The 12462-nt window shown below is 41.3% G+C and overlaps 1 protein-coding gene across 4 annotated transcripts in view; it reads left to right on the top strand.

Annotated features, from left to right (window-relative positions):
* AKAP13 (A-kinase anchoring protein 13) overlaps positions 1 to 12462 on the top strand; it is a 325968-nt gene that overhangs the window by 133381 nt on the left and 180125 nt on the right. For all 4 annotated transcript variants that reach the window (XM_084642499.1, XM_084642498.1, XM_084642496.1 and 1 more), the window contains exon 6: positions 3675 to 3971. In XM_084642499.1, the coding sequence (XP_084498625.1) occupies positions 3675 to 3971 (297 nt within the window). The remainder of the gene's footprint in view (positions 1 to 3674; positions 3972 to 12462) is intronic.

Here is a 12462-nt window from a genome sequence, read left to right as displayed (position 1 = left end):
ATCTTGTTCACAGAAGACACTCTGACCAGTGTCTTCGCCAATGTGGGTTTTGATGAGTAGAAACTATAAGACTTAGTTTGTGAATTTCCATTTTTGAACACAACAGCCCTTGCTTTGAGGTTAGCATTTTACTTCCATTGCATTCACAAGTAATTTAGTTACAATGATATACAAAATTCAATTCTAAAAGGGATAGATAAGTGAAAACAATACAAGTAACATTTCATTAGTTTTCATGCAGTTTACACTGACATCTTTTCATCTTAGCACTAACACACACTTTGGTCTAGGGTTATCCAATTACAAGGTATACATAATGTAATGCGATAATAATCAGCAAGTAATAGATAAGTGAAAACAATATCATTCATATTTCCTTTGAACTAAATTAAAACATGAGTGAATTAGTACACCTAACATTTCTTTGCTATTCACACACAAGTGAATTGACCTATTGCTCTGACCTGAGCTGGCCTGTCAGCGTCACAGGGGTATTATAGGCACATTTTGCAGATGAGACGCTTCTGGAAATAAAGAGAAAATTAGAGTTTAAAAAATAGCAGCAGCAAAAGCCATACTTGTCCTGTATGTGATGGAGAGTCTTTCATTATGAATTATTTTTAACTTTGCAGCCTAGTAAACAGCCACCACAGGTTGCTAACAGTGTCTGTGTTGGTGAAAACAGAAAGTGTGCAGCACCTGAGCTGGTTTGCATGGGATGATGCCATGTCATTACTGTATTATGTACATTGTATCAATATTTTTGTGTAACAGGGATTGAAAAGTTTACCAGACACCTGCTATCCAGAGGACTAATCCTGCAGTTTGAGGAATAAATGAAAGGAAGGGTGGGAGACCCCACTGGCAAAGTCCAGGAGCAGTAACCTAGTGAGAAACTCACCCACCCCCCGTAGCCCTCAGTTGCTGGGATTTCTGTCCCTGGATCTTGATTAGGACTTGTCTGTATTAGTAATGTACTTATTGATGGCAATAGGTGTCATCGACTGGTGGCAAGGATGGTTAAACTGCAAATCCAGGATTTGCACCATTTCAGAAACCATGTTCCAGACCTTGCTCTGAGCAGAGCTCAGCCACAGGCTTCTGGAATGGTGTTGAAATTGGTTTGGTCTTCTCCTGCATTTAAGCAATTTTAGCATTGGTTCTGCCGCACCCTCTGTTTCGTCTTTCACATCAGCCTTTAGCTAGTAGGTGTTTGATAAATTTGAATCTCCACTCCATTCTAGCTGCTGGAAGGGAGAAGGAGTTTTGTGTCTCATCTCCTAATTCCAGAGCCTCCAGGTTGCAGGGAGAGGTCTCAGCTACTCCTTCCGTCCTAGCCTCTGTTTTTGTGTGTCCTCCTCTCCTGTGGAAGTCTCTGTTGCCTACCCCTATTGCACATATTTTTCTCTGGAAGCAGTATGACATTAGCCTGATACTTGACAATTTTGCTGCCTGCAGAGTCCTGAATAGCAGCTGTGAAACTGACCTTTCTACTGAAACTGACCATTGGCTGTTGCTTGACAAGTCTAGGAGCAACAGCAGAGGCATTGGAGCAGTCTGTGTTCAGACTGGGAAGACAAACCTCCATTTGGTTATATCTGGAAGGTTTTCTTCCTTACCATAGGGGCTAGAAACTTCTTTTTCTTTGTAAATGAAAGTGATAGTGTAAATGAAAGCTGAGACCCCCCCCAAACACAAGGGAAGGCTTCCCACTCATCATCCATGTGTGTGGGTAAATGGAATTTTCAAGCCCAGTTGTGAAAAATCCTTCATCTTTTTTATTTAATAAAATAAATAAATAGGGTTTGATCAACGCAGTAAGATGCTGAGGTCATGGGTAGAGAGAGCAGCTTTTCCAGTAATTAGTGAAGGGTCTGTGCTTGTTCTGGCAAAAACAGCAATGACGTCGGTCTACCATTGGAGCGAGAGACAGAGAGAGACTGCAGAGAACATTGAACTTGAAACATAAAACTTATTATTAAAGGGGCTTGTCAGACAATTTTAAGTATCCGTCATGCTAAAAGGATGAGATTTTTTTCCCACCTTTTAAATTGCAGGGGAGTTTATCTTGCATTTTCTGGGTCTATGAAACTGCTGCCCTGTTGCACTAGCCTTTCATTAAAATAAGTAAATGAAAAGTCAGCAGAGCTGTGAAAATAAGCTTCTCTCACTCTCTCTCTTCTTTGGTAAATATGAAAAGCAGCGATTTCCCTGTTCTCTGGAATACAGCAAGCTTAGTTCTGTCATGTGAAACCAAATCCAAATGGCAGGTGCAGCGTTGAACAAAAGAGATGTAACCACACACATAGAACATGTCTAAAGCATGTTATGTTCCAGTATTAATTGTTGCTTTTTGGTTGCTTAAGTGCAATTAGTTCATTGTCTTTACTGGCTAGGTGCTCCAAATGCTGACACCTGTGCTTTATTTCTGATGGGCTGCCATGATCTCACAGAATTCTTTAAAATATGGCTCTGTGTACTGAGGGGGAAGCCAAATGAGATTTAAGTGCCAAACTCCTCTTGACTTTCAATGGGAGTGAAGAACCTTACTCCCCTTTGTGGCTTTGAAAACCTTCCCCTGAGTCTATTAGCAGTCCTGAATTTGTGTCTCAGTGCCTGAAGCTAGCCCACTAACAAGAAGGCTGTGATGTGACCATTATATAAGAGAGTGAGTGGGTTCTCATGCAGGAAGCACCACTGAGAACTTTTTGCCGTACAGTGTTTTCCTTTATATGCAAAAAGTAATGTGTCCAGGGATACCACATGCGGGTTTGTTTGTACTGATGGGGGTGTCAAGGTTCCTTCCCCACTCTGAAGTCTAGGGTACAGATGTGGGGACCTGCATGGAAAAACCCCCAAGCTTATTTTTACCAGCTTAGGTTAAAACTTCCCCAAGGTACAAACTATTTTAACTTTTGCCCTTGGACTTTATTGCTGCCACCACCAACTGTCTAACAAATATATAACAGGGAAAGAGCTCGCTTGGAAACGTCTTTCCCCCCAAAGTCCTCCCAAACCCTACACCCCCTTTCCTGGGGAAGGCTTGTTAAAAATCCTCACCAACTTGCACCGGTGAACACAGACCCAAACCCTTGCATCTTAAGAATAATGAAAAAACAATCAAGTTCTTAAAAGAAGAATTTTAATTGAAGAAAAAAGTAAAAGAATCACCTCTGTAAAATCAGGATGGTAAATAGCTTACAGGGTAGTCAGATTCAAAACATAGAGAATCCCTCTAGGCAAAACCTTAAGTTACAAAAAGACACAAAAACAGGAATATACATTCCATTAAGCACAGCTTATTTTATCAGCTATTAAACAAAACAGAATCTAACGCATATCTAGCTAGATTACTTACTAAGTTCTAAGACTCCATTCCTTTCCTGTTCCCTGCAAAAGCATCACACAGACAGAGAGAACCTTTGTTTCTCCCCCCCCTCCAGCTTTGTCTCCTCATTGGTCATTTTGGTCAGGTGCCAGCAAGGTTATCCTAGCTTCTTAACCCTTTACAGGTGGAAGGTTTTTTCCTCTGGCCAGGAGGGATTTTAAAGGTGTTTACCCTTCCCTTTATATTTATGACAGGGGGTGACCAATGTCCAAACCCACATTACTTTAGCGTAGTCATTTCTCTTCTCCGTTACAATTATATTAATTTCCTTGGTTTTATTTTACAGGCCATGACTGCTGTGAGACAGTGAAGGTGGCACTTTGCACTGCCAAGGAAGGGCTTCCTGTTCTAGTGGTGGCAGAGGAAAGTTTTCAGTTCATTCAGGACGAGGCCTATGATGCAGCTCAGTTCCTAGCAACCTGTGCTGGCAACCAGCAAGCACTGAACTTCACAAGATTCCTGGACCGGTCAAGGCCTCCCTCTGGGGATGTGGATTTTCTGGATGAGAAAGTGGCTTTGGCATTTCGGCATCTGAAACTGCCAGCAGAATGGAATGTGTTGGGAACAGACCAGACACTTAATGGTGAGAACTAGTAGCAACTGAGTAGTGTGTGTACGTATGAGAGAAAGAGAGAGAGGATCACAGCATGTGTTGCAATGTTTGTGTTGTGGGGAGTTCCTCTGATGTATGAGGGGATTCTCCTGTTGACCAGCAGACAGATCAATGACCTATGCTTTGAGCTTTAGCCATGCTGAAGATGCCCTGGTGTAACTCTTCCCAGTACCCCCTGCATATCCACAGAGTTTGGAGCAGGGCCTCGTTGTCTTATCTTGGCACACAGACTGGTGCTTTTCTCTACATCCTTTGTAATAAAAGAGCACAAATTGTCTTCGGTGATCCAGTGTTTTAATACCGTGCACAGAGAGTTCTGTTTTTATATGGGGAGTGTGTGTATCAGTATTACAGTGATAAGGCTTATAAATAAATATCAAGTCTGGTCCAAAGTCATGTTAAAACATACTCCTGGGAGTACTCAATGTAACTGGTATGTTGGTATGATCCTCTGACTGGCTAGCAGCATTCATGGTGCAAGGCATATTCCATGCTGTGCTCAGCTGTTCAGAGAATGACAAGAAAGTGGAGCATGGCATGTGGAAAATGAAGGGTTAAATGCTGAGGCAGTTTCCAGTGCATAGAGAGAAAGTGGGAAGTTAGACTGTAGAAGGCCCAGAAGATATGGGCATGGGGAATTATGGGAATGACAGTAGAGGACTGGTAAGGCTTGAGCCCAGGTATTCACACCTTTGTTACCTCTACACTGCAAAGCAGGCTTGTAGGTGGACAGGTCATCGCTCAACCCACACACCCATCCACACCCTAGACAAGATAACCAACTACGAATGTAGTTGCTTACTAGGTGTGGGTTTAATGGCTTTGAGTGTGGACGATGGAAGGTATAGGTGTTTCTGCACACCTTCATCTGCAGAGCACGTGCAGCATAGACAGAGCTATAGAGTCCTTGCCAAACTATTGAAACAGAACTACGAAGACCTACAAGTTTACGACAAGTACACCTGCTTGAAGCCCTGTGCCTGGGTGTCGCATGGGAATTGGGAGGATGCATATAGATTCACAATGCATTATATTTTTGTAGTGATTTATGGCATATGCCTGCACACAGAGAATATGATTGTGAGATCTGTACTCTATTACTGCATGAATTCCCTTCTCAAAAAAATAAAAAAAGGTGGGGGTGAGGGGAGGCAATGTACCCTTTGCATGTGATGGAACAAGAATTGTTCTGTGCAGGCTAGCATGGCAACTTTGTTCTCACACAGCATGGTTTTCAGTAGTGTTTTGCGGTGGCTGCTCTCGTGTCTTTCAGCGAATAGCTCACGTCTGTTTGGTTTTCTTATAAACATGTATGCCTGGGCAGGTAATTGAACCCAGGCTAGTGAATGTTCATAGTTTTGTACATATTTGGTGGTTTCTGCATTAAAATTCAACCATTGTGTCGTTGTTCGTTTACAGATAGATAAACAAGCAATGCTGCCATTTCTTTCCTCTTCTTGCATAGCTCCTACATTTGTATTGTGTTTTCTGAGATTTTTTTTTATCCCCCTCTCAGTTTAAAGATAATGCTAACGCATTCACCTAAATGCTGCTGTGTAAATAATGAAGTACGTTTAACAGACTAATAGTGGTCTTAGCCAGACAGTCGAAAATTATGTTTGAATCATTGGTGACTTAGGGCCTAGTTTGCAGACGTACTGACGAGCAGTCTCTCTCTTTGACTTCAGTTGCATTCGTGAGAGTTCAGCACTTGTGAAAATCAGACTCATAGCAGTTAAATTGTTCTGCTTAAAAAAACGATTGTGTCTGAAAGCCATAAATATTCAGGGCTGAATGACACCTGTGGAGTGTCTGTTAACAACCTCCAGTAAAAAAAAGGAGGAGCTCCTTATGACCATCAGTGTAATGGGACCTTTCTGAGAGGTGTCTGCTGGGAAGTGGGTGGGAATGATGTTTGTTAACCTGAGATAATTTAGATGAATAAATGAGTTTTATGTAATGGGATTAAATGTGTTAAACAGCCACAAATAGATGGCTACACTTATATTGAATCAGACAAGCATTCCCTTATTATGAGTCCTCCCCGCACTTAACTGTTTAAATGCAGTTTATTGCTTGCTTGCCTGTCGTTGATCCTCTCGTCTAAGAAGCTGTGCCTTTAACATTGATGCAGTACAAAAGAAAAACTATTTTTTTATGTGAATTTGGACTAGTAGTTGTTGGATGCTACCAGTGGTGTTGGTTTTTTGATTTGTTTTGTTTGCTTAAGCCCCTGAAAAGCAGGACTGATAAAAGCATCAACCAGATCTTAACTGTAGCCATTTAAGAGGACATGTCTCTAATTCAGAGATGATTCTATAAGCTAACCCTTCCTGATTGTGTCTAAAGATAGACAGGAGAATGAAATGACTCATACTTCCTTCTAAGAGCAATTAAGGAAGTGATGCAGTAACTCAGCATTTCTAGAGAGGCAGAATTTGGATATTGGCCTCTCAATCAAGTGAAGTTCTTGCTTGTTTTTAAGTGGTAGGGTTGTCTGTGGCGAATTCCCTATTTCATCTCTTCTCTTCACTGTGCTTCTCCCTCTTTCATTGGCCTGAGGTGCAACTGTCATTGGAACTGAGGAGGGTCTCATTGAGCTCATCACCGCCACGCCCACAGGAGACAGAAAAGTCACTGAAGAGTGACACCCAATTATAACTGGTCAAAATTTTTCAGCTAATCTTTTGCATCAGTATACGTTAGTGCTTGAACTTGGACCACCCTCCCCAGCAGGGATGAGATGCTACAGCATTTACATTCTGTGTGATCTTAAAGAAGCATGTGCACATTCAACAAACTGAGCAGTAATTCGGTAAACATTCTAAAGTGCTTCATAATCTTACATTATTTTTCTTTCCTGTATTTTGGTAGTTTCTTTTCTTTTCCCTAGTATGTCAGCGTGTTTGACTATTTAAATATGAGAAAGAGAGACAGCACACCATGGGACATTTTAAGGATTAGTGTTGATGGTTTTCCCACTGGCCCTACATTTTTGCCAAGTTAGGTTCTTTATTCTCTGGGAGCGTCCCGTTATTCAAGGCCAAAGGTGTGCTTTCCCATATAACCAGACCTTTAAAAAAATAATAATAAAAATAAAAAATCTTTCTCAGCTGCAGGTAACAAACACCTCTAATAGGATTATTTAAAGTATGAACTTTGCAGCTGCCATAGGAGAATTGAAACTATTTCAGTGGAAGATTTTTTTTTTTATGGAATATGTAACCATTTTATCTCAAATTGTTGCACTGGAGAAATTCACTTAGCCCCAGAACGGAAGTAATTTTAATTTATTTCAACCTGGCCTCTCTACTCTACTCTCTTTTATCCCTCACTCACCTTTCTTTTGATCACTTTTTCTATCTTTCTCCACCATAGGTTAACTTAAAAGTTTCATTAAAAAGATTACACATTAATCATACATAAATTATGGATGTCATCTGAACATATATTCATTCTTTTTTAAAAAAACAACCCCTGTATTAGTTTTTCAAAGTAATACAACCCACCCAAACTATATGATAAAATTAAAAAACCCGACAGCCCCAAAACAAAATATATTGAGCAACACAATTTAATTTAATACATCAATCAGTATTCCAGACATTAGATTAAAGAAACACTTACATAAAATCAGGTTTCAGAGTAACAGCCATGATAGTCTGTATTTGCAAAAAGAAAAGGAGTATTTGTGGCACCTTAGAGACTCACCAATTTATTTGAGCATAAGCTTTCGTGAGCTACAGCTCACTTCATTGGATGCATATTGTGGAAAGTTTAGAAGATCTTATTTTTTCATGCTTTGTGTGTATATAATACCTCCTCCCACCCCACTCTCCTGCTGGTAATAGCTTATCTAAAGCAATCACTCTCCTTACAATGTGTATGATAATCAAGTTGGGCCATTTCCAACACAAATCTAGGTTTTCTCAACCCCCCCCCCCCCCCACACACACACACAAACTCACTCTCCTGCTGGTAATAGTTTATCCAAAGTGACCACTCTCCTTACATTGTGTATGATAATCAAGGTGGGCCATTTCCAGCACAAATCCAGGGTTTAACAAGAACATCTTGGGGGGGGGGGGTAGGAAAAAACAAGGGGAAATAGGCTACCTTGCATAATGACTAAGCCACTCCCAGTCTCTATTCAAGCCTAAGTTAATTGTATCCAATTTGCAAATGAATTCCAATTCAGCAGCTTCTCGCTGGAGTCTGGATTTGAAGTTTTTTGTTGTATAATAGCGACTTTCATGTCTGTAATCGCGTGACCAGAGAGATTGAAGTGTTCTCCGACTGGTTTATGAATGTTAATTCTTGACATCTGATTTGTGTCCATTTACTCTTTTACGTAGAGACTGTCCAGTTTGACCAATGTACATGGCAGAGGGGCATTGCTGGCACATGATGGCATATATCACGTTGGTGGATGTGCAGGTGAACGAACCTCTGATAGTGTGGCTGATGTTATTAGGCTCTGTGATGGTGTCCCCTGAATAGATATGTGGGCACAGTTGGCAACGGGCTTTGTTGCAAGGATAGGTTCCTGGGTTAGTGGTTCTGTTGTGTGGTATGTGGTTGCTGGTGAGTATTTGCTTCAGGTTGGGGGGCTGTCTGTAGGCAAGGACTGGCGTGTCTCCCAAGATTTGTGAGAGTGTAGGGTCATCCTTCAGGATAGGTTATAGATCCTTAATAATGCGTTGGAGGGGTTTTAGTTGCGGGCTGAAGGTGACGGCTAGTGGCGTTCTGTTATTTTCTTTGTTAGGCCTGTCCTGTAGTAGGTGACTTCTGGGAACTCTTCTGGCTCTATCAATCTGTTTCTTCACTTCCGCAGGTGGGTATTGTAGTTGTAAGAATGCTTGATAGAGATCTTGTAGGTGTCTGTCTCTGCTTGAGGAGTCCAACCTTGAAATGGCCCACCTTGATTATCACACATATTGTAAGGAGAGTGGTCACTTTAGATAAGCTATTACCAGCAGGAGAGTGAGTTTGTGTGTGTGTGGGGGGGGGGGGGGGGGAGAAAACCTGGATTTGTGCTGGAAATGGCCCAACTTGATTATCATACACATTGTAAGGAGAGTGATCACTTTAGATAAGCTATTACCAGCAGGAGAGTGGGGTGGGAGGAGGTATTTTTTCATGCTTTGTGTGTATATAATAAGATCTTCTAAACTTTCCACAATATGCATCCGATGAAGTGAGCTGTAGCTCACGAAAGCTTATGCTCAAATAAATTGGTTAGTCTCTAAGGTGCCACAAGTCCTCCTTTTCTACTTACATAAAATGTTATTTTTGTAAGTTAATTCTGTTTTTAGTATGTTATGTACATCTAGCACATCACTAATACGAACCCCCCAAAACCCAGCCTGCAATTACAGCTCTCTTAGGCCCTGATCCAATGCCCATTGAAGTGAATGAAAAGAATGCCTTTGACTTCAGTAGGCTATGGATCAGCCCCTTTGCCCCTGATCCTGCACATGTGTAGCTTTACACACTATGAGTAGTCTCACTGCTTCAATGGGGCACTATTCACAGTGCATAAAGCTAAGGGGGTGGGGAGGTCAAGTCTTTGCAGGATTAAGGCCTTTGATTGTAAAACCTTGGCAGGGCAGGGTCGGGGGGTATGGATGATGTCTTCATATGTTTTGTTCAGCACCTCGCACAGTGGACCATGGAACCTGATTGGGAACTGTAGATACTGCAGTATAACTAAGTATTGTTAATTATATCAATAGCAGTTGCAGGAGAAACAGGGGAACCCAGCCCTGAAGTCTTACTAATTACAAAAGTTTTCAGTGCAACTCTAAATTGTTTATCAATGGCCTTATCTCGTAACATATTCCTAACGTCCACTCTTATTTAAGGCAGGGTTCCTGTCCACATTTCTGATTTGTTCCTAATTTTCTCCTCTGATTTCTGATCCTGCTTCACCAGGACGAGATATTTAGTAATAATCCTTTCAGTAATTTTGAATGCTACGGTTTGATCACCTGCAAAATATTTTTCTCTCGAGCATTTATAAAAACTCAATCTCTAGCCTTTCCTCATGACAAACGCTCTTAAAAGGTGTAATCATGTTTCATGCTCTTCAAGTCAGTACTATATTCTTGAGAAAAGGTGGCACAATAGCTTGCCACTAAGCTATAGCCTGCGGAACCAATTAGAAAGTAGGAGAGGAACTGGTAATGTACAGTCCTGTGTAAGTTTTGAGCATGAGTTGGTCATGTTCATGCAAACTGGTTTATTTTTACAATCACAATTCTACTTCTGCCCCCACCAAATGGGCTTCCATCTCAGAATGCAACCTCTTCTCCTGACATCAGCCTTGCCAGCTGCAAATTGGTAAGAGTTGTGTAAGCACTAGACAGCCTGCTCTCTGGTAGTGAAGGAAGTGCAAAGAAACAGACTCACAACCAGACCTTGTGACATTGAGTAGATCAATAAATGAATTGATTCCCTCCCATTCTCCCTGCACTCAGCTTGATTCAAGAGGTTTACAAGCAATTTAGGTGCAGCTTTGTATGTTTGATTCTTGTTTCTATCAAATAAATGACATACCACTTCTATTTCCAAAAGAAATAAACCAAAAGAAAATGGTCACTCTTAAAAATGGCACGACATTTGTTTAGGGTTTTCTTTTTTTGAAAGTTTCTGATGAATCAGTCCTCCTTTTTCTGCTGGCTTTTCTTACACATTACTGTAGCTTATGCCAGAAGAATGCATCCCACTGGTGTGTAAAATGTGGGAAAAACCAAATGAGTAAAATTTTAAGTTTTTTTTTTTTAAACTATTGTGTTTTTCCCTCTCTTTGCCATTTTTTCTTACTGCATTTCATCTGACCAGTACATCTTCTGTGTTGTGTTTGCCACCTATAGACTGGCTCAGACAATGAGCTGGTAGTATATAATTTGTCATGTCCAGTTTTGGGAAAAAAAAAAAAAAAACTATCCCAGGAACTAAAGGTGGAGTTAAACATTGGCGAAGATGGACTTAAAAAAAAATCCCTATGCCTCTGCTGAAAAATCCCCCATCAAACATCTGTTTATCCACAGATCTAAAAACACCTCACAAAGGATGGTATCATTACCTTCATTATACAACCAGGGGGAAACCAGGGTGCGGAAAGGTGAAGCGATTTGCCAAAGGGCACACAGTCAGTAGCAGAGCTGAGGATGATAGAATTTAGGTTTCCTGATTTTCCAGGCCTGTGTCCTATCCACTGGTCCACTCTGTCTGTGACCAAGGTAGCCAGAAGATTTAAAATCATTTGGCTAGATTAGCTTGGCCGGCTAATGGAAGAAAACACAAAACTGAAAACTCTACAGAAATGTAGGGGTGAAGCAACCAGTAGTGTACTGTAACAATATCACTTCTTGACTTGCGCTATGTCCTTTAATTGATACATCTAAAGGGGTGAAACTGTTTACATGGCAGGTGATGGCTATGTTCCATTGAAGGAATGTGCCTGGATCCTATTGGTTATCTAAGGTGACCTCCACCTCGTGCATTTTGCATCCTTGTTTGTTTCACGTCTGTCTGTGGGCAGTTAAATCACAAGAGGAGAACCATTCTCCATCATCCAAAACTTTTCTCTAAAGCAGGGATCGGCAACCTTTGGCACGCGGCCCACCAGGGTAAGCCCCCTGGCGGGCCGGGCTGGTTTGTTTACCTGCCGCGTCTGCAGGTTTGGCCAATCATGGCTCCCACTGGCTGCGGTTTGCTGTCCCAGGCCAGTGGGGGCTGCGAGAAGTGGCGCGGGCCGAGGGATGTGCTGGCTGCTGCTTCCCAGAGCCCCATTGGCCTAGAGTGGCAAACTGCGGCCAGTGAGAGCCGCAAATGGCTGAACCTGCCCCTGGCAGGCTGCGGGCCAAAGGTTGCAGATCCCTGCTCTAAAGTAAACGTTCTTTATGCCATAGTGAATTACTCATTAATCCACCATGACCTCAAGAGTTGTCCAATACTTAGTGCAGAATGTGCATAATCAAGGATTACCCCGTCATCAAAATATTCCAAACATGGAATTGATTGCAATTGCCTTTAATTATGCTGTTCTTTATTATTGCAAGTGTACTGTATCTTTCTAAAGAACATAGCTACACTGCTACACTGCCATCCTAGTTAGGATTGTTATTTATTTGTTATTTATTATTCATAATAGCACGGGTAGAGCTGTTACTTTGCCCTGAGCTGTTGAGATTGAAACTCTAGTTATACTTACATCTGGAAATGATATGATCAATTGAATTAAAATATCCTCTTCTAAAAAGTGAAACACATAAAATACAATTGGAGGAATGGCTGTAGTTTCCTAGTTTATATGAGCAAAGAGAAAATTAACCAAATAGTTTGTCAAGATCCAGAACATCATGTGCTGAAAGATAAAGTCATTGCTTGTGTTATGTTAGGAGGGGCAGACAGACAAAACCTAGATGGGATCTGCTATGGCTCAGAAAGAAAGGAA

This window comes from Lepidochelys olivacea, assembly GCF_965140295.1.
Source record: "Lepidochelys olivacea isolate rLepOli2 genome assembly, chromosome: 10".
Taxonomy (NCBI): domain Eukaryota; kingdom Metazoa; phylum Chordata; order Testudines; family Cheloniidae; genus Lepidochelys; species Lepidochelys olivacea.
This window is presented reverse-complemented; position numbering and strand designations above follow the sequence as displayed.